The sequence below is a fragment of the Blennius ocellaris genome (assembly GCF_963422515.1).
Source record: "Blennius ocellaris genome assembly, chromosome: 9".
Taxonomy (NCBI): Eukaryota; Metazoa; Chordata; class Actinopteri; order Blenniiformes; family Blenniidae; genus Blennius; species Blennius ocellaris.
In genome coordinates this window covers 4,972,355-4,995,373 of record NC_137658.1, presented here as the reverse complement: position 1 = coordinate 4,995,373, position 23,019 = coordinate 4,972,355, and the positions used below count along the sequence as shown (strand labels likewise).

Sequence of the window (23,019 nt, the reverse complement as noted above, 5' to 3'; positions counted from 1 at the left end):
CAGGGGGGGGCAAACAGGCCAAAGCAAGGCCGGGCCAGCAGGATGAGGGATGGCATTACCGGACCAGACACAATGAGACAAGACGAAAAACAACGGGACGGGACACATTGCAAGGTTCACAGTCCAAATATTATGTACTCTGTCATAAACTTGGCTCGTAAGACCATTAGGACCCACTCGCATGATTAAGAATGTGAGGCGCATCTTAAGCTACAACACAAAGCATTGCTTGAATAATAAACCATAATAAAACCTCACTGGCAGACCAAGGGCAATAAATGGATCTGTGAATCTTTGGCAATTGCTTTTAAACAAAGACAATTGTTTGCTTGTTGTGATAATGCTTTTGCCTACAAAGAAAAACATTTTATTGAGCCACAGTTAAAAAAAAACTAAAGGTTATAGATTTTGCATTACAACTTCAATTTAAACATTGCAGATGCCTTGTTTAAAAGAGGCTGAAATTATTTCACTGCCTTCATTTTCCTATTATTCTATTACCCTAACCACTTTACAATTCAGATGAGTGACAGTAGCTACGTACATTTGAACAAACATTTTTTAAATATGTCACTATTTACAAAACAGGTGTTTAGAAAATTGCCTTTCACCACTTGTTGTGGCATTCTTAATAGATATTCACAATTTCATTCAAGAAGGACCATTCTGTATTTTTTACAGTGGCATGCTAAAACACGCACCTATATTATGCTACACAATTATTTTATTGATGTAATTTTTATTCAGAATAGACGTATTTCTCCAAGTCAAAAGCCCCATTTACATTTTGATGCAAATTACGTGAATGGCTGTATGCAATTATAATCCAATTAACCTACTTTATAGCTGACTCACATGAGCTTGCCAACTTCACTTTAGTTGTTGATGAATTGTTGCTGGAACTAAGTGGCTCCGCAGCTCAGAGGACATTTTCTGGCTATCTTGATTATTTTATTACATTAGTAAATATTGCACACTATTCGGTACACAGGAGTTTTCAATCATTTTGAAAAATTCCTTACTGCAAACTTTTAAACGATGACAGATGGATTGATAAGTGAAAGCTTAAATCAAGGTCTGCTAGGTGCTATTGAGCAAACTGAACTCGGAAGAACGTTCACAGGTGGAGGGTGACGGCTGTGCACACAGGCAGCATGGTTCAAGACGGAAAACAGTATGATGCCAACCAAACACCAGCTGGAGACACAGATAGCACAGCAGCATGTACAGAGCCATGCAGCATTAACAAGAAAAAAACAAAACAGAGGAGCACTGACAGAGGGGCGGGCTTGCAGAATATGAACAAGATGCAAAGGCAAAGGAGCAGAAGACACAACACTGCCAGGCTACACGTGGAAGGTAGAAAGGTAACGTCACGCATACAAATTCCCTCTGAGGCAACAACTTATTCACATGCGTAAAGACAAATACGACATGCCCGTACACAGTTTTGAAACAATGATTCATGTAAGCAAGACTTTAGACGCGTGCACATGCCAGGAAATACACTGTGAGCAGGCTCGAGAAGCACCAAAGTCAGTAGTAGAAAGTTGCTGCATTGTAGTTTGTTTTTGTTTTTTTCCAACCTAAAACTAATTCTTAATGTGATGTCAATCACAGCCCTCTCAGTGAAGACACACATCTGAAAAGAAATAATGAGCACAGTTCACAATGCACACACGCACTCAACCACACACCTGGAGCCCTGAAAGTCCAAAGCAGCACTTTGTAGTGAGCTACTGGGCTAGCAACCTCAACTTTAAAGCACAATAAAAAAAAAATGAAAAAAATGAAAACGATCTCAGAAGGAGGAAGAAATGGTTGACAGCCCATATCGATGTCAAGAAAATGCAAAAAGACAAACACAAATACATGATCTCAAACAACAACTGTCTCCAGGTGGCATTCTCTCTCTGCGACGATGAAGAATTATGTCTCTCACAGCTGAAACCTCGCCAACATCCACCACTTATCTGATTTCTACTGACACACACATATATATATATATACACACACACACACACACACACACACACACACACACACACACACACACACACACACACACACACACACACACACACACACACACACACACACACACACACACACACACATATAAGCTTTGTGTGTTTACGCACGGACCCTAATCACAGCAAGCATGTGGATTATGAAGGGGGAGTGCATGTGAGCTACTCGCTCTGGGTCATTTTCATTATGTGCCTGATTATTCAAGCCTTTTCCTAACAGTCGAACATACATGTATAAGCCTGAGCACACACGTAAACACAGAAACAGCCAATGTATCAAGGAGGGAAAAAAAGAAAACACAGAACACACGCATAATCTCTGAAAGGTTGAGGTTGTAATGACGGGGTTTGTAGTGTGGGGGTGGCAGTGTACTCACAGGCTTTCATCCGGAGACAGGCTGTCTGTGAAGAATGAACAATTCTGGCTCTCCATTTCTGCCAATCTATAGAGGCACACATAAATACACAGGAATGAGATGTCAATCAAATACACACGTACTGTATCTACAGGGAGACGCACACTGGGAGAATACGGGAGAGTTTAAGTGTAGGTTCAATCAAATCAACTGACTGATTTTGTCACACGCCAAACACAAGGTTGAAACAAATAATCACAACAGAGTCGACTTTATATAGCGTGGAGGAGACCTTTGGCCTCGTAGTAGTATGGGTATCAACAATATAGCAAAGAAATATCAGGCTAACAAGACTGCAGACTGGCAGGACTTGCCTTAACTTACAAGCTGTAAAAATGTCCATGAGGAGAAATGAAAGAAAGTGTACAGTATCGTGTCGACCGGTGTGCAGGCAATAAAACAAAACAAAAAAAAAGCCCTGTGGAAAAGTGCTGCTGTCCAGCAGCTGCGTGTCAGCCTGCATGTGAGCCTCTGTGTGGTTTTTCAGGACCAAGGACAGCGCTTGAAGTCCTGTATTATATCCAGCTGGGTGTCAGAGGACAGCTCTGTGGACCGCTGCTCTGTGAGCTGCTTCACTGTAATACCAAATAAAAGGCTCTGTGGCAGAGAAATCACAGGATAAAAAAAGGACCTTTTTTAATATATATATATATATATATCTTTTTTTTTTTTTGATGGATTAAAGAATAGAATTCACACCAGAATCAAAAAGTTAAGTTTAAAACCGAAAAAAAGAGAGTTGAAGGTAAATTGGTTGAGACACTGGAAGCAGTTTGAATCAAACACTCGGGTTAGTGGTTGAATAAAAACCTTCATCAGCCGACATCTTGAATGAATTGCGATTGATCCTAATGTGTTGTATTGGACAGAAGCTTCCAGATACCAGTTTGTCCGTCTCAGTTGAATGGGAAACCAAACTGTTCAGATGTGTGGATTATAAATGTAATTGAGTGGAGTAATAGAAAGAGAATACAACAGAGTGCTATGTTAAGTTTCAAAGGGAGAAGGATTCTGGTTGACAGCGGCTCGCCTTTGCGTATGAAGGTTGGATATTCTTCCTTTGTCAGTAATCGCTGGGTTCTCCTGCTCTTTATGTTGAGGTTAATTCCAGGTGAACATACAAAATGTAATGTCTCGTGATATGATTTGGTACAATTAACATCTAAATGAATGATGTTAATGTATTTGTGCTTTAACATTTCCCATCCCAGTAACAGAGCTTTTTCTCTTGAATTTATACAAGCTGTGACTTGGCTTGGGTTTTGTTTTTTTTCTCAGACCTTTTGTACTTCCGAGGCGTCAACCTGTAGGTTTCCTTGGATAAGTTCTTGGATAAATGCCTGATATTAATTCAATTCAATTTATTAAGTCTATTGTTCACACAAATGAACAAGAAGCAGAGTTTGAATGTTCTCTTAGTTCATATGTGGGGTTTCTTCAAGATCCCTGGTTCCTTTTAATCGTCCAACATGCATTTTAGAATGTGACTTTAAAGAAGATCATCTGTCATCTATCGTGAGCTGGAATTATTCTCTCTTATTCACTGACCCAAAGTTGAATAAAGCAGTATAAAAGATAAATTGATGGAAAACAGATAACCAAGATTTCTATGTTATTAAACATAGCACATACCTCATACTGATTGTTGAGCACGAAGATGGCTAAATTACCCTTCCTACTTCACAGCTTTTGTCCCTTTGCAGATGAAACCCAGACACTTGACAAGTTAATTTACCTTGTTTTACATGGTGTTTTCACACACACTACTGTCTTGATACTTCTAGCAGCAATCAAGACTTCTCCGTGTGCATCCATGTTCATTGTCATGTTTATTGCACCACTTACGGCTATTTCACTGCTGTAGCATAATTACCAATCGTATCGTCCATGGCCCATGATGCAGTAAATGTGTTTCTAACCTTTGCTCTCCATCATTGTCACCTCTGAGTAAATGTTTAGCTTTGCACTTGAATGCACAAGGCCATCCATTTACTTCTACTCATAAAAGGATCAAGGTGGAACACAAGACCTGGAGTGCACAGGTACTGAGACTTGTTGGATGCAAGCCCAAAAAAAACATTATTAGAAATATAAATATAATAGAATAATCACAGAGCTTTAGTCTGACGTATTGATGATCAGAGTAGGTTCAGAGTTTAGTATTTCTCTCCTTCCAGGGTCTAATTAACTGCCACAGACAACCAGCCAATCGATGTAAGTGTGCTCGTAGCCTTGCGGCTGCTCGCATGTGTTTGTATTCTTGCATGTGCAACATGAAAGCGCCCTTGAATCTTCACTGCAGCATTCCCGTTGCACACAAATACACACCGATATCATCCATGCTGCATCATCTTTCGTGGTGTGTCGTCAGCTGAAGGAGTGAGAAGTGGGAAGAGGAGGTGTGAGTGATATGGAAGCTGTCAGCAGCATTTACCTATCGTCCTCTTTCTGCCCAGTTCTCAACCAGACTGCAACAAACAGAAATCTAAGCTTTGACCCCCCCCCCCACCCCCCCGTCACTGAACCTGAAGCTGATTCTTCAATCTGAGACACAATTGACCATAAAAACCCTCCACAAACATCCAGCCTCAGCCCGGAACAACAGCAAATGAGAGCAGAAAGGACAGAAAGCGTGCATGTCTTTCATACACGTGTGTTCACAGTCAAGATTGTGTAGATTAATTTGAGAGTAAATGAGAAACAGGAGCGGGAAGGATGGTTGGAGAGGAGTAATCCTATCAGAGTTCTGAGAGGGTTTTTTATTATCTTCTTCTCATCTCTCCTCGATGAGATGTCAAAGCGGTGGTGATGATGAAAGGAATAAAGTCCTGCGTCGATGTGGGGGGAAGGGCGAGCGATACGAGAGAGAAAAGGGAAGAGACAGAAACTGTCTTTGTGTTTGACATGACCACAGATCCGACTTTTCCAACCCAAAACCTCAAATACTCGATCTTCTCTGAGATAACCGGAGACTACATTCATGCCACAGATTAGCACCTACACCCCTGCAAAAAGTGCTGAAGGGCACACGCACGCATGCACGCACACACGATTATCAGGCACACACTATTTTTAATGTTATTTTTATTGTGATTTTAAAATGAATTGGCTTAATTTAGGAAGAATTTGAGTGTATATGAGAAAAAGAAAGAAAGAAAGAAAGAACAGATGGAGCAAGAGCCCAGGACTTTATTGAAGTTGTTCAAGTTTGAGTGCTTTCATGTAAGTTTTGTCCTCATGCCTGATTTGTTTAGCAACGCTCTTCTTCCCGTTCCAAACGCCTTCATGTCCTTCACTGAGCTGATTCCAGCCGCACTCATCTGACAGTTTCCACCTGTGTCTTGTTAACTTCTCTGTTGTTACTTCATCTTGTGCCATCCAGTCTCGCGTCCCTTCAATTTTCAAATTTGGTTAATTTGGTTTTGATCTGTTTCCTTTTTTTTTCTTTTTCTTTTTTTTCTGGTTTAACTCTAACCCATCCCACAGGTACCTGAGTCGGATTCTCTGCCTTCATGTTGACGACCTTTGTTTGGACTTTGAATAAGTTCCCTCGAGGGCCGAACCTGTCTCACAAGTCGTGAGTGTGAGTCCTCTGTTACCCCATGTCAGATGTGAGCGCTGATCTAAACTTTGATGGCTCGCGGGGACTCAGAGCCTTGATCCAGATACATAAATATGTGGAGAAGAGGAGGGAGGGCTCAACAACAGCACATCTCTGTGTTAGTAATGCATTGGATTTAACACAGATGATAATATAAAAATGACAGCACTGTGTTGGTTTGTGCAGATATAAGCAGAGTGAAGTACAATTTCACAAGTCAATGCATTTGAATAAATTCTTATAGTCTCCTATAAACACATCCATAAGTAGAGGATACTGCATAATTAATTCATAATACATTATTTACAACACTTCATAACAGAGCTGTACTCTAATTTTATTATATAAACCCTGACATGAATATTGTGTTGCAAATCATTTATTAAACGGTTGAACAGATTTGCAAATTATTCAAAGGAAAATATAATATATAATATAATATTATATATATATATATATATATATATATATATAAATTGTGTTTCCCTGAACAAAATAGGCTATAAACCCCGTGTGCATCAAAGTTTGATACAGCTTAGGCATGCCTCTGCTTCACTGAGCTCCACTGTTGTCCTACGACTGAAAACAGTCACATCAATCAGCCACTCCGATGCACTGGCTGACATATTTCTTCATTATGAATAATGTAGTCTATTTCGAGTTAATCCCGCATTGACAATACCGCTGCCTTAAATAATTGCTCAACAGACCGGATCCACGGCTGCACACAGTCCCCCGTAAGAAACAATAGGTAGCTACAAATAGAAAGAACTGGCTCGAGGCCGAAATCCACACAGGTTAAAAACGACAAACAGTGGGTAGCTATTTGTCGATCATAACAATTACACATCCGTGCTATCTTACCACGGAATCATGCGTGTGAAGATAGCACGCATGTGTAATTGTTATGATCGACAAACAGTGGGTAGCTATTTGTCGATCATAACAATTACACATGCGTGGTATTTTACCAAGCATTCATGCGCGTGAAGAGTTTTTAAAGCTCAACACATGAAGACACTTTAGAAGTGCTGCCGCATCACATTGCGTCAGAAACTGTTTGGTTTTAAACCCTTTGATAATATGGTGGCTTGTAACAAATTCGCACTGATAATATGTTGTTATCAGTGGGAGTTTATATTAATCCATCCATCTCCTATACTGCTTTTTTCAAGCTGGAGTCAGTCTGGGCTGACTGTGGGCATGAATATACTCAGGACAAGTCGATCTCAATTCAAACACAAGCAGACAGAGAGTCACTCACACTCAGTTTAAAGCATTTAACCTCAAACAGACAAACATTTAGACTATGAGACCTGGTCCACATGACTTGGAAAGAAACTTATGCATGCCCAGGGAGAACATGCAAATTCTACACGGGAAAGCCCCCAGTTACACAAGAATAGGGATATTCTTGGTATTTTGACAAAAGTTATTCACTCCTTTCAACTGGATGAGTCTACTTGGCAGAAACATTATTTCCTTCTTCAAATGTTTTCCACATTTGCCAAATCTACTTCCACCTCTGATCTTCTTGTGTGTTTGTAGTTAATAGAGCAGTTCAGTGTATTACACTTCTAGAGATTCCTCTAAGTGACCAATGACTCGAGAGCTGTTTGAAGAAAATTGCACCGTAATTGAAAACAAATGAGTAAATGGAGGAGGAAATATTTATAAAAAAAAAAGAAAGAAAAAGAAGCAGCGGAGAGAAGGGAAGAAGAAGAAGAAATTGTCTGCAAGACATAAAAAGATGTTTAATGACGAGTGTGTGGGAGACAATAGAAGAGAGGGATCATGCAAAAGAGAAAAAAGCAAACAGGAGAAAGGGAAAAAAAGGAGAGCTATGAGGGGTAAAGAGGACAATTGTGCCTCCTCTCTGGTTGGTGTGTGTTCTCTCCGTTTTGGCAGAGTGTAAGAGCCTCGGGGAAGTAATACACAACGGCACACTTACCAGCACACGCACACAGCGGAGAGGCGTGTGTGTGTGTGTGTGTGTGTGTGTGCGCGTGCGCATGCACACGCGCTGTGGGCAGAGCTGCCAGGAGTGTCTGAGTCCAGTGCTGTGCCCTGTTTATAACCTGTCACACGGAGACTAATCCACAGCGACAGCTCCCAGGTGACCAATGGGCTCGCTGCCCTAGCAAGTGACAAGTCGCTAGGCACGCTGGACCCCGCTGACCCACACACACACACACACACACACACACACACACACACACACACACACACACACACACACACACACACACACACACACACACACACACACACACACACACACACACACACACACACCAACCACCAAGTGCACTGCTGGGGAGTTTGTGAGGAGAATACGAGAGAGAAAACCACTGGGCAGCACAGCCTCCATCCTGGCTGGAGTGCGGTGTACAGCTCAGCCAAATCAATACCTCAATCAGCGCTCTGCAAAGACTAAAGGCTGCGGGAGCACAGGAGCCAGGGGAGGAGAAGAGGTGGAAGCGGGTGGAGTGAATATAAAAAAGAAAGGAAATGATTTGGAAAAGAAGAAAGCCAAAGAGAGGGAGAGACTCTGTGGTAATTATTTGATATGTAGCACTGCACAGAGGGCCACGTACCTGCTGGCATAATGTTCAATCCTGCTGTGTGTGTCTGCATGGGGCAGCTTGGGTGAGGAGCACGGCCTGAGAACAAAAAGAGGCAATGTCAATGCTTCACAAAGGCGTTTTTAATACTTTGCACAAGCGTGCAGTCATGACAATCCTACGCATTCTCTAAAAGTATTTTAATTATGCAAAATTACCACTTTTGTTTTTCGGAAACATACATGTCACAACATGTTAGAGAACAACAGAAAATCTTTGTTTTTTTCTTACTCAATGTCACATCAAACTTCCTTCCAATTACATTGATTGACATTAGTTGAGTTAATTTCCAGGTTTTATGCAATCAAATTTAACAAACCATGGTTGCAATGCGTTCAAAACAATAGTAAGACAGGAAATTCAAAATCTAAAGTCTAAAATATCAGTGTGTTTAAAGCCACGTGGCATTTTGGATGTGCTGTACTCTTTGACTATTATATTTACTTTCACTTAATAAATCAAGTTCGACTCACTAATCTGAAAGATATGAAAGCAGAGCCAATAAATGATCTGGTCCTTTGTTAAAACTTTAAACAGAACTGCACAACCTTTTTTTCCCAGACTACTGAAATAAAGAGTGTGAGCAAAAGTTAAACTTAGCGTGCCGAAGTTTGGGTAATGGGGCAGTTTTTGGTTGTGCCAGGTTACGGTGGGACGTACAGCTGTGTAACATCTGCATAGCAAAAGAAGTTAATGCAAATCTTGCTCAGAAAAAACCTCTGGACTACATATAATTCACTTGTATTGATTAAACCCTGAATTCTAACATCTTTGGTTGTTGTTTGCGATTAATTTGGATGAGTTATGAGAGGTTAAGAATCAAGAGGACTGGGGACGCCTGCATGTAGTGTTAGTAAGATGTTTTTAATAATGTCCCTCTCTGCGCCAAGAATCTTGAGAATGCAAGGCTGCGTCGTAATGTTAATGAGTTTCTGGTTTACTGAAAAGAAAGTCGGCGAGAAGCACAGATGTGTAAATAATCCGGTGCTCAGGGGAGGCTGCTCGATTCAGCCGTTAAATATAGCTAAACTACGCAAAGTAAATAAAGCAAACATGTTATTTTCAAAGATCTCTCCAAGGTGATTGAACGATTCATGCAATGTTTTATTAAGGCATATTTATACATTGCTGCTGAGCTATTCCAAAAGCAACAACTGATACCATACCATACTATAAGACACAGCTATGATGAAATTTCCTGGATAGAAAAGATGCACTCCATTCAGCTCTCTGTGAAATCTGAATGATTTCAAATATTACAGTCATAAAGTAAAGTGTTGAAGGATGAAAAAAAGGTAAACATCTCAATAATACAATCAGCGACAACATGGAGGGCATAATTACACTCCAGCATCCCAGGTACTGCTCTCGCCATAAGCCAGGATTCCTGATGATCTCATGTATTTTAGTCTCACTGCTCTTTTTATTTTGTTTTGTTTTGTCCTTGTGCCCTGAGACTCCCTCATGTGGAAGGTGCTCCGGAGCCAGACTGCAACCACAGGAGCAAGATTATGATAATTCTGAACACAGAGCTGTCCCTTCGACCCGCCTCAGCCAGGCAACATGACAATTAGCCTACAGCAGCGGGAGTTTGCATGGCTGTCACTGAGGAAAATCAAAAGCCAGACGGTGCCAGAGAAGAAACAAAGAGACGACCGTGTTTGTGTGTGTGTGTGTGTGTGCGTGTGTGCTCGAGATACTCACGTCTCTGAGCTCTCCACTTCCAGAACTGATTGCACCGGCAGGTAACCTCTCTGCGGGTGCTTCGTGAAGTACTGCTTCGACCTGAACTTATTCTTCAGAGTCTTGGCGAAGTCCCTCATCTTCTCTCCCGAGGTTGTCTGGAGTGTGATTTAGGTGTGGATGTGGTCGGGGGCGGGGAAATGAAGGGGGTGACAGGCAGTGGATGAAAGAGAAGGGAGATGATCAATGGGAGACAAATTGCAGCACTTCAAGAATCTTGGAGTTGCTTTCTCCAAAATGACGTCATGCAAATATTGCCTTCTTTAGCTCACACCTGGGTGGTCTTGCCTCGAGATTACTTTTTTCTCCTTCTGCTTTTGTTTATTCACTGCTTTCTGTCCTCATCTTTACATTTTTTTTTTTTTTTTTTTGAAAAGTCACTGGCTTTTTGTACTCTGCTCTCTACATCTTAGCAGAAATCTATGCAGCTTATGGCTCGGAAAACTGAAAAAAATGAAGGTACCCAGCATGATATATTGTCCATTGAATAAAAAAAAAAAAAAAAATCATTGTGCAGATGGCCTTTTGCCACATTTTACAGCTTGGAATTGATTACAGACTTAATCTAGCCCTATCGCAACACACTCCAGTTCCAATAGAGGAGCTTCAGAATGAACTCCATTTGCAATCTCTTAAGACGATGGTTTTATTGGGGTTTTATGCACAAAGTGTATGTAGTGTATTCACTATTTGAAGGAAAAGGAAGTCTTACTGCTGAGTGGTTCTCAATCTTGGGCAAACCGATCGAGCTTGATGAGGAAGATATCTAACAGTGTACACTTAGAGATGACAGAGGCCTTACAGTGGCGAGACACCTAATCCATGTCTGGCAGCGGGAATCAGGAGATAGTAGTATCATTTTCTTTTGAGCACAGTTAAGCTTTATCCATCCCCGGAGACCTGGATTTGTATTTAGTCAAAGCGCCACATATTGTTTGTCTTACTGGGGTGTAGTACTCCATGATGGGGTAGTGCAGCTTCTTTCCCTTGGTTGTACGGCCGGTGAGAAAACACGTCTGGCAGATGTCCACATTAAACTGCTTCAGACTGCGATATCTGTGAAGATCAATACAACATAAAGGAACGACTGATGTTTGCAAAAGAGAGACATTAAAAGCAAAAACAACAAAAAAAAAAGCAGTCTGTCGGTGTGTGTTTGTAATATGTGTTAATAGTTGCATTGATGCCAACACAATGTGGAGATAAAAAAGAAAGTTTCTATTACAAAAAAAATCAACTAGTTTCAGGGAGAAAACTTGGATCAACAAGAAGATAATGTGAATTAAGCCCGAAGTTGGAGGATAGCTACAGGAAATCAATAGAAGTGTGTGTGGTTGTGTGTGAGTTTATTACTCCTGTGAGGACTGAAATCTGTTTACAATTTCACATTATTGGGACTTGGGAAATAAGAGACCCAATTAAGATTATCAATAAAAGTTTAGGTTGAAACATGTCCTGGAGTTAAACTAATGGAAGAGTTGGGTTTAGGAGCAGGAGTGTGTGTGTGTGTGTGTGTGTGTGTGTGTGTGTGTGTGTGTGTGTGTGTGTGTGTGTGTGTGTGTGTGTGTGTGTGTGTGTGTGTGTGTGTGTGTGTGTGTGTGTGTGTGTGTGTGCTTCCGTGCACATTCATTTATGCCTCTTTCAAAGATCTTGCTGCACCAGAGAAAGACATACTTTATTGTAATTACCTGTGATGTTGTGAAAATTACTAATTACTAACCGAGTAACTGTATCTTAAATAATGAATGATCTATAGTGATTTCTTCCAGCATTGTTCTTTCTAATTAGTGGAGAAATGTGAATAATTCAAGATCCAAATGTGTGTGTTCATAGCACAGACTTGACATTTGTGGAGGCTTGTTTTCTTTCAGTGTCATGTTTCATACAGGACGTTGCAGAGTGACACAACTAAATGGAAACAATATTATGTTTGGCCTCTCCTGTTAATATCATAGCACCCTGTATCTCAGCTCCAGTATCTCCAGCAAGCAGTGAAACCTGTGATGTAATAAAAACAGAAAACACCAGCCGCGAGCATTAAAACAGATTTACTTTTATTTTCCATTCACTTGCATAATGCTCTCATGATAATGTTGAGATTAATCTCAGTTGTAAGTCCAAAGTGAAGTAAAGGTGCATTTTATGGGCTTTTTTTAAGCACAATGCAAATAATTATATTTCTGGCCATAATTCATTCACTTTCAGTAATAAAATGCAACCAGATTCTATGCAGATGACTTCTCGCATATCAAAAAGAGTGAGCACTTTGAGGATGCTTTAAACAGAGTTTACTACTTGTATTCTAAGTGAGAGAAGAACATTTGCTCCAGGATTTTGTCTCTACTGTTCCAAGTTTACACCTGTTGTTATTGCTCCAACACCATCAATTCCTTTTGATTTGATTTTCCCCCACAGTCAAGATCCGTGTTAATTTATGACTTTCCAATCAGTAGCTTTTTGTTCGTAGTACCTGTGTGTGCGTTTAGTTACCCACTCACTGAAGCCCACCTGAAGCCCTTGATGGGACATTGTTTGCAGACGTAGCACTTGGCCTGATGCTTTGTTGACTCTGCAGCAGTCACACGGTGGAGGACGGGCAGCCAAACCATTGACTGGGGCTCCAGGCTCATCCATTCCAGGAAGTGAGACACCTCAATGGCAGGTTTCCCTGGGGCCTGGGAAAGGGGAAGTCGGCGGCAAGAAAGAAGGGCACAATACTGTAAACAACCTAAATATAGACCACCGGCAGGTAGCTGAAATACCGAGAGAACAAAGTGTGCCTCCTTCCAAAAAGTGATTTTGCGATGAATCGACACTGAAAAAAGTAATCACAGAGAACACGAGAGAGAAGAGCAGGATGAATGCAATGACTTATGAAGTAATAAAACCCACGTGGAACAGATAATCTTTAAATGTCTGTGTGTACTGCACGGGTGTTTGTGTGTCTACAGCTTGTTAGAAATTCCAGAAAGTGGGATAAAAAGGAAGTCAACCTAATAAAAGAATGACTTGCCAAGCGCTAAAAATCCGTGATGTGCTAAATTCTCATTAAGTCTGCATCAGAGATGCATTAAGAGGTTGATTTCCCCGGGGCTCCCCCCACTACTCAACCAGAGTAACATAATAAATGTGTGTGTGTGTTGCTCACACACACACTTTGAGATGTACTGAGGTGTAGAGTCTCCAAGGGATGACGGAGCTCCCCTCAGTGAGTAGAGTAGCCGGCTTCACTCCGTCTGGGAGGTCAAATAGCAGCGCCCCCCCCCCTCCTTGAACACGGAACACCTGGAACTGCCAATGACTATGCTGAGCACGCTGCGGCATCTCACACCAGCACACACACAGCAGATGGGATGGTTTAACTACCATTTGGGAAAAGAAAATGGAGTGATAAACTTCCAGTTATCTATCAAAACTCAGTGCTTTCAGATTTATATATATATCCATTAAACATGTGTATAAATCAAGCTCATAAAGTACAGCACTTGTGACTGAATGCGAGTTATTCGCTTCTTTGATGTTGACTTTACAACCTTTGCAGTAGTGCCTACAACCAAATCAGATTATGTGTAACTGCCTCACTCAGCCTGTTTTACCTTGAGTCAGTTTCATTAGTTTCTGTGTTAGTGGAGTCTAACCCTGGGTGACAATGTCAGGGCGAAGTTAATGCTGAAACCACATCCACACAGACTCGTGGAAATCGTTTTCCAAGTCAGCTAATAAACGGCCAATTTGGTCCCTCTGATTCACATTACATGAGCATTTCACCCACAGCTAAAAACTCATTACACTCTCTGGTCTCCCAAATTAAATGCCACGAGTGAAAGTTCCCACAACCTTTCAGAAAGTTCAGATACCATCAGCAGAGAACATTTCTCTCGATTTACAAATACTCTGCTTCTGCTTCCTTTACTTTGTCAAAAAGAAATATTCACACAGATGATACTCTACAAGCAACTTCTTTTAAACTTGAGTTTATATGGGGATAATCTAACATCAAACTCGTGCATGCATTAAATGCACTGCAAAGCCACCACAATGTAATGTGATGCTTCTGCTTTCATTCAGCTGAGGAGTAGTTCTTTGGGATCAATTAGGAACTTTTTAACATTTCCCATAATGATGCACTAAATGTCTTCATCTGTAGTTAGTAAGACTGTGCTCATTTCAGTAAAGCACAAATCTACAAAGCCCGCAGATTCCTGTTGTGGCATTTTATTAATAGTCCGTTGCTTTACTGTGCACGTCGGGCCCGGACGAGTTTTTACTCGGATTAATTACAAGTCTGCCATTGTTTTCCTTCCCTTTAATTTAAAAATCAGACAGGCTTCACGTGATAATAGCATGAATACAAAGGTTTTAAAATTGGCCTTCAGATTGCTCATTGGAGCAATCAAATTATTGTCAGCAACAGGGAAACACATACATTGTGTCTCTGCTATAACAATACATAGTCATAGTACAGACACTGGATCATTGATACCCACGTGAACATCAGTGCAGCAGCTGAATGATTTGACGGTGTAATCTGAGTGAAAACATTCATTGAACTCACAGTATATTTGTTATTTTTTAGCTTGTGTGTGTGTGTGTGTGTGTGCTTGTGCGTGTGTAAAACTCTACACGCTCTGCTGCTTATCTCTTCACGTGTCACCTCACCATGCGGAAGCAGCTGCGAACACTCGGCTCCACGTTGCTGCCCCCAAAAGCAGCAACCTCCCCTAACTGGCGTGGGATCTGGATGGCTTCGTGGAGCAGCAGGCTCAGGTGGCGCTGGTCCGTCAAGCCTCCAGAACCAGACACCTGACGAAATAAATCTGCAAAATGTACAAACACTTATCAATGGAAAGACTAATCTGATTAGACACCAGGGAGATTAAGAACATTACCCATGCACTGCGTAATCATGTACCATCTCACTTAACTCAATCCTAAATGCTGTCTTGTTATTAAAAAACAAAATACAAGTGTTTTTATGTTTATTTATAGGTATATCTAATCCAAATGAGGAAACTTTCCATAACATCATATTGCAAAGACAAACACAGACGATCAAATACGGTGATAATTCACGCCTACGGTTATTATTGGTGGAATGCTAGATTTCTTTATTGTCACCATAAACTATACTGTAAATGACTGATGGGCCTCGCAGGGAACAAATAGGACATGAGTAAAAGCTAGTTTTATATAAATTCAACAGTTGGACCTGTTGAACTTTTCTAGTAAACTTATGCCATAATTGGAATTTATCTCCATTATTTTAAGTGGAAATTACCGCAAATATCCTTCCATTTATCTTTGGCACAAATACAACCCTGGTTAGCCCAAGTGGTGGTCTATTGACACCTTTGGGGTGTCTTTTAAGGTGCCCCTTTATGTTGGCTGGGATAATGCTTAAGATTGATTATTAAAAAAAAAAACAACACTCAAAAAAGTTTTTCTTTCACTTTTGTCAACTATGAGCTTCAATTTCAGCCCTGAAACCCACTTAAAGCAGTTTTATTGAGTGAAATGCAGTCCACAGTCACACACACACACAGATAAAAATCAGTATCAGAGGCCTGGCTGGTCAGCTCGGGGATGAAAGAGCTGCATAAGTAGAGTCTTGTCGGGTTTTGAATGAGGCCTTTACCAATCTCGCTGGGAGTCTGCCTGCCATTGAAGCGATGAATGCTGACAGGCGTGTGAGGGTGCTGCACAATGAGAGTATAAGCATACTATGTATCCTCCTCTCTGTGTACTTATTCAACCCCACAGGGACAAACGCTTGGCTTTGGCAGCTGCCTGTTAGCAGCCGCCTCCATATAGTCATCATAACCAAGCTCAGGTGTCACTTCATGTGTTCAGGCTGAGCCGATTGAAATAGATTCTGCGCATTTCTTGAAATATTACTAAGGCGTATTGATATTTTGCATCATAAGCATAAAACCTGTAAACTATGTAGTAAGATTACTACAGGCTTGAATGACAGAGGACAAGTCCCAAATTTGAATACTGCTGAGATATTCCAGTTTAGACCCACTGTATGAGCTACAGACACAAAATAGTGAGATTTAGGAACTGAATTGATTTCTTCTTCCTGCAACTATATTGAAAAACACATTCCTCTGGATGGATTTGACACGAGTCAAACATCTTTTCCTTCGACGAATGAAGGAGATTCTGCTGACAAAGCAGTAAAACGGTGCATGCCGCATTAAATGTGACAGCAGAACATGTCTGCAAGGAGGCAAATCATGTAACCACAAGACAATAAGAAGAGAAAAAAGAAAACACTTCTCGCGCTTACAGTTACGACAAGAAGAGCTTTTTTGAAGGATCAAAAGAAAACCTCCGAGATGAAATTTAAATACAAACCATCTGCATCTCAGATCAGACAAATGCAAATGCGTCAGCTTTATTTTCAAACATTTCTTCAACAATGTTGGATCAGTCACAGGAATGACAGGCTGGTAGGGCCACCGCATGTCTACCTGAACACAGGAAACTACGGCTGACTCGCCTTGGGGACGTTCGGTTGAAGGCAAATCTGTTGTCGTTGCCGTCTCGGACCTGACACAGATGGTGTGCCAAGCATGAATAATCCTGGCACCAGTTTGGGGTTGTTGTCTCAGATCCTGCGTCCCACTACAAGCTGTTGCAGCTGCAACCATAACCAATTCGAACGCTCGCTCGTCATTTTACCTAATACATACTTGTAAACCCCTGAGTGACAAAAGAGCAGTGAAAGCATATCTCAGACCCAAGCGGAGCACTAATAAAAAATTACAGCATAATTCATAATCTAAAAACCATGAAGGGAGTGCTTAAGCTTTCTGCTAGTTGACTTGTGAAAAAAAAAATGAGTGAGAGTCATAGAAAGAGAGTGTGCATGAATGGTGTCTCTGGCAAGCAATCCTTTTAAGGGCCTCTGGTGTACTTTGTACAAGTAAAGAAAGCTTTCTCCATTATGGCATTGGAGACATTTCCTCCATTAGACTAAGTGGATGTCTTTATGTAATACTGGCAATCAGGGTCGTTTTGTTTTGGCTCATTGTTTGCAGTTGAGGAGATGCATTAAGCACATGAGCGAGCATCAGACTCACATTTGTACTTCTCTTGGACGTCAGCGTTGCACAGGCTCACCAATCCCATCTTGAAGCTCAGCACTCGCATTTTGCCGTTTCGAGCACTAAAGAAGAAAGAAAAGAGAGGGGGGGGATAAAAGGAAGCTCGGAGGATACGTTTTTTTGAATGGCGAATAATCTGAAATCCTGGTGTACTGGGTCATGTTAATATATTTATATGTTTCTTCAGCCCTGCTGGGAGAGACAAAGTGTAGTAAAAAGAAAGAAAAAAAAATTGTGCAGCGTACAAGTCAGCACAGTAGAGTGAAATTGAATTAGGGCAGATTCAGAGCAACTGAAGGCACTGCTGGGACTTGATGAAGAGTTTATGCCCCAAAGAGCAGTAACAAGTTCATATACACCAAAAACACATGCATCCGTACAGAATAAACACACACATGAATCATACATGTATGCAGCATTTGTGATACTCAACAGTGTTGTCCCCATTTACACAAACAGTCAATCACCGGCCAGTGCCGAGGAAAATGAGATGGACACTGCTGTGCCCATCATCTTTTTTTTCCCCCAGCTTTAAATAGGAAAAAAAAAAAAAAGCTGCTATGGAGAGACTGGATTTGTGAGGCAAATAAATCACAAATCATCACTATTCACAGCTCCAGTGCCAACATTGCCTGGAAGAATTTAGTGTGGAGCTGAGCAGCATTTGGCAGAAACCAGGCTTATCGAATTAGCATTTGAATCGTTAAGTAAGAAATCAAGATCATCACATTAGTCAGAGAATATCACATCAGTGAAGTATGGAATGAAAACCAAAGAGTGAGTTACATTTCTAAGGCTTTAAATGTGTTCCAAAAAAAAAAAAAACGGAACCCAGCTGGATACCAAAGTTTTTAATTTACTGGGAGGTCAAAACACAGTGTACCAATAAATTACTCAGGCCAAAACTATTACAGCAAGGTCAGAAATATTAGAGTCGGGTGAAAATAAAAAAGGTAGAAAGAGTATCACTGTCATTATTTTTTTTTTTGTCGGATTGAGTGCTGGACTGGGTCGGGAGAAGCTCCAGAGCACATGAGGACGACTGACTGCCAGTGGCTTTCACACACACACGCCCGCCATCTTTAATATGCACCCCAGTGCTGCACCTGAGGGGACGCATCGCTCCTGCACACTCTGCGTGTGTGACACATCTCTGAAGGACACACACACACACACCCCGTGACAACACGCATTCGTGGGCACAAAGAACACATTTAAACGGACACACAAACAGACGCACACCTCATTCAGATTCCCTGCTGCTATTTATTGGAAAACAAAAAAAAGCAATTAGTGAAATTTATGCAGAGGGTAAAGTCTCTGATTGTCTCTCATTAGCCGTGAGTAGTTAAGAGCTACCGACCGGATTTACAACACTTGTGGCGTTATCGCTGCATCCCTGTGTCGGCGCTCTGCGGTTTCCCTTCGGAGGCGGCACAAAATGGTTAATCGGAAACAAAGATGGGTGAATGTCGATGTCAAAGAGGATTTGTGTCCACTGTGCCTCAGAGGGGGGGGGGGGGGGGGGGGGGGGGCGACTGGCCCTCTGCCTGGACAATGTTATTGGAGATCGAGGTGTGGTAGGAATTTGTCATGGATTTTAGCACAACAAGCTATTGAACTTGTTACATCAATCTGCTCTGAGGCTCTAAGGAATTGTTCAAAATAGTTTTACGTTGTAATGATTCACACTACAAATAGTGAACGAGCCCGTACAGTGGAAATGTGATGTTTATTTGCTTTTAAAAATAGCACAAAACACATGTTGGTAAAGCAGAATGCAATGACTTGTAACCCATTTCACCATTTCACTGGAGAATGTTCAAAAAAAGCTTTGCCCATTTCGAATCTGACAGCTGCAACACATCTCAGAACAGTTGGAATAGAGACGACTGGAGATGGAAAAGCAGAAGAAGCTAATTATAATTACAATGGAGCAATAAAAACTCAAAATAGAGTATCTCGATAATGGTATGAAGTGAAAGGGGGGCTCATAGAGGCACTGGGTTCATCTTTTATAAGCCGCGTTACCATATTCTTTAACTTCCAACTATCTTTTAGTTGATAAACATATATTTCAATATGCATGGAGTGCATAGTGAAATACACAAACATCCTTATTAAGCCTTTTTGCCTTGGCAAAGCATTTTACTCTGATTCAGAGCTTCTGATTAGTGCATTTTAAGTGATTTTTTAATGGAAAGATGAAAAACCCTACTATTCATTTTTTTTAACTTATTAAAAAAATGTGTTTCTTCTATGATAACTAATAACAAATCTCAAGTTAAAACATAATTTTCTAAGTATTTCAATGAGCACCCCCTAAAAGGGGAAAAGAAGATATAATCTCCCTTGGTCCAAAGCTTTTTAAAATCGGACCAAACCCAAAGGGAAAACTGTTCCGTGGTAAGATGCATGAAAAGCTGAAGTTGTATTTCAAACATAAATACAATCTGCAAATCTGACTTCTTATCAAGACATGGTTCAAAAACAACAGTAACTGAAGTGGTCTGGAGTTGGTTTGGTGCTGACCGTGTGACATTGGACAAATTCACTACAGAGGCTTTGTGTTGTTTGAACCATGGCAACATGACATTGGACAAAATCTGTGTGTTGATCTGATCGTCCTACATTACAGATATTTCACTAATAAAAAAACTTTGCCTCACTTCTGGTCACAGAGAATGGAATGGTAAACATGGCTCAAATCCTAAAAAAAAAAAAAAAAAAAAAAAAAAGGGAATATTTGTATGAATTAGTACATCGTGTTACATCATTTCAATCTTTTAAAAGAAAATTCCACATATGACTAACATGGGAAGCTGCTAAACATTTAAAGCAATGACAAGAAATGTAATACAATTTAAATTTCAGAAAATGGAAGCAGCAAAGGTTACACACGAAAGAGCGTTCCAGATCTGAAGGAATAAATCAAAACCACAATCACGAGAGGTGAATTCAATTAAACTCAATAGTCCATGTAAAATTTTGAATTTGTTCCTTGGGGGGGGGGGGGATACTCAGCAGAATTGTGCTTCTGGTGCAGCCAGCAGTAACTACAGTCTAATGACAATTGTATTGGAACATATCGATATATGATTTACAGGAATGTATGCGTTACTTGAGAATCCTGCATTGATCAGGCCATAGAAAGGTGTTTTTTTTGTTTTTTGTTTTTAAACATTAATGAATTCCTCTCTCCTGTCAAACTTTGACACTTGATTCACCCGCCAGGCTAGACATCCACCGTCAGTCTGCTTGGAGATTCAGACATTTCCTGCTCTTCTTGCCTGAAGCCAGACACCACAAGCAGCGATGAGGAGGAAACTACAAAGGTCAAACTCCACTCCAACCGATTCATTTTAGAAAGTGATTTATACTCCTTTTTTGCTTTTTTTTTCAACCTTTGCAATGTTTTCCAACCCACAAAACAGGCTTTGATGCTTGGGGTTGGAATGACTCAATTTTGTGAAATCATCCACATTACTGAAAAGTAGTTTAACCACCTTGGGTATTGGGCTGTTGGCTTTTGTCTTTTATCATACAGTATTTTTTTCTTCCTGGCTGCACATTACTGTCACTGCTTTTTATTCAGTAATATCGAAAGTGCACTTGAAAAAAAAGGTGATTATCTCTACACTGAAAGATTTTTTAAGAGTGGGAGACTGTTAAAAAAAAAAAAAAAGGCTAAAAGGTATTGAATATTGAAATTAAACAGGCAATAATTGCACACCACATTGTGCTCCCCGGATGTGTAGACACTATGTTCCTTTAAAAACACCACTTATAATTCACGAGGGTTTAAAATAAATCACTTTTGCCAAGATGGAAACATTTCACCGAGCTGACTCACCTGTCATAGACGTTGAGCAGCCAGTTGAGACACATATCAACGCAAAGTGGGATGTTGACCAGGATGGACCTCTCCTCCTCCAGCCTCTCGTAGAGGGCTGTCAGGCCATGAATCACCTCCACCACATCCATCACATGCTCGCCCTGCTGCAGCTCCTGCTCCCGAAACACCTCCGCAAGGCTGCTCAGTGCCACTAAATCCACTGAACACAACATTGATATTCATTAGGATATGAGGAGAAATCTGATTGATCTTCTATGGGCTTACAGATGCAGTTGTTGTAAAGCCTTGATTGCAACAATTCCAAAGCACTTACATTGTTAATTTAGACAAGCATGCTCATGAATGTACTGAACCCAAAACACCTCCATTTAACAAACGAGTGCTCGTTGGCTTCTGAGCACAGATACACAGCAGAATCATCATCTTCACCTCAGTAAATGAGAGCACAGGCGACAGTGGTGCTTATTCACCCTTTTGCCCACTTAAGCCTGACCAGATGTTTCAAGAGCAGTGACACAAATTTGATTTCGCTCTTCTAAACTAATTTGATGGCCCATCCCTGGGAGTGGAGCTAAAAGGGTGTCCGTTGATGCCAGGTATAATTGGATAGCGCGATAATGAGGTAGAACAGAGAGAGGAGATAACAGGGGTATTCTCAGGGTTAGGATGGAATCACAAAAAAATGTATTTCTGATGGGCTCTTATGCAGCACTGCTCAATCATGCAATATGTGTGGAAAGAGAAAAACGGAGAATCCCGTAGTTATCAAGTCAGGCCGGCAATTAAATTCTGTAACGATATCAACTAGTCGACCGGAGGAGGGTGAGATAAGAGAGAGGAAGAGCGAGAGCCACTGAAAGAGGTTTTTCACAGTAGTGAATGCAGGCTGCGTATTTATTACCACAACCTGGGACATGGTGGAAGGAGAAGGTTACAGGAAGGTTGCAGAAGAAGTTGAAAAGGAAAAAGGGTCAACATGACTAAGAAGTGCCTGAAATTGGCCACAAATATGTGCCCATATGGGGTGAGAAGTAGCTAAGCAATACAGAAGAAAAGAAAAGAAAAGAAAAATAACTAAGTGAGTAAGAAATGAAAGGCTGTGTTGGAGTTAGTGACCTGCAGGGACACCTGATCAAGCCTCAACCAAGCGGGAAGAACTAATTGCCTTCGTTTTTATAACTCAAATGGACCAATTAATAGCTAATTACCTTGTGTGCTAACGATCCAGGTCCTTATAAAATGAGGAGGGAATCAGGCAGGTGAGTGGTTCTAGTGGACTTCGAGTTTATCAATACTGTTGACTGATGCACGACAAACCCAAGAGCAGTGGATGCCTGAAGAGAATATTTGCTGCTATTTCCAAGAGGAGCAAAAAGCAGTGTTGATTTTTTTTTTCACTTCGACAACTGGATAAAGAAACGCACTCCAGCAAATCATTATATCTCATTCCTGAGAGGGCTTGTCATCGCGGATTACTGATGGTTCTGGATAACAGTATGTCACTGAACCGACGAAGACAGAAAATACCATCAATACGGCGTACGTACATCTCAGAGCCTTCTGAACTCGTCGTAGCTTCATTGCTGTTCTGTATGCTGAGAACTTGATGTTGTTCAGATCCGCTAATGGAAGGGGGG

At 40.9% G+C, this 23,019-nt stretch overlaps 1 protein-coding gene across 1 annotated transcript in view; it reads right to left on the bottom strand.

The window, feature by feature from the left end:
* The window catches only part of drp2 (dystrophin related protein 2), an 81,673-nt gene that overhangs the window by 9,649 nt on the left and 49,005 nt on the right, over nt 1-23,019 (bottom strand). The window contains exons 11-19 of the mRNA XM_080502401.1: nt 22,930-23,004; nt 21,380-21,581; nt 17,503-17,588; nt 15,074-15,231; nt 12,923-13,089; nt 11,359-11,470; nt 10,376-10,512; nt 8,645-8,710; nt 2,408-2,473 (exon numbers count right to left, since the gene is read on the bottom strand). Coding sequence (XP_080358527.1) covers nt 2,408-2,473; nt 8,645-8,710; nt 10,376-10,512; nt 11,359-11,470; nt 12,923-13,089; nt 15,074-15,231; nt 17,503-17,588; nt 21,380-21,581; nt 22,930-23,004 — 1,069 coding nt within the window. The remainder of the gene's footprint in view (nt 1-2,407; nt 2,474-8,644; nt 8,711-10,375; nt 10,513-11,358; nt 11,471-12,922; nt 13,090-15,073; nt 15,232-17,502; nt 17,589-21,379; nt 21,582-22,929; nt 23,005-23,019) is intronic.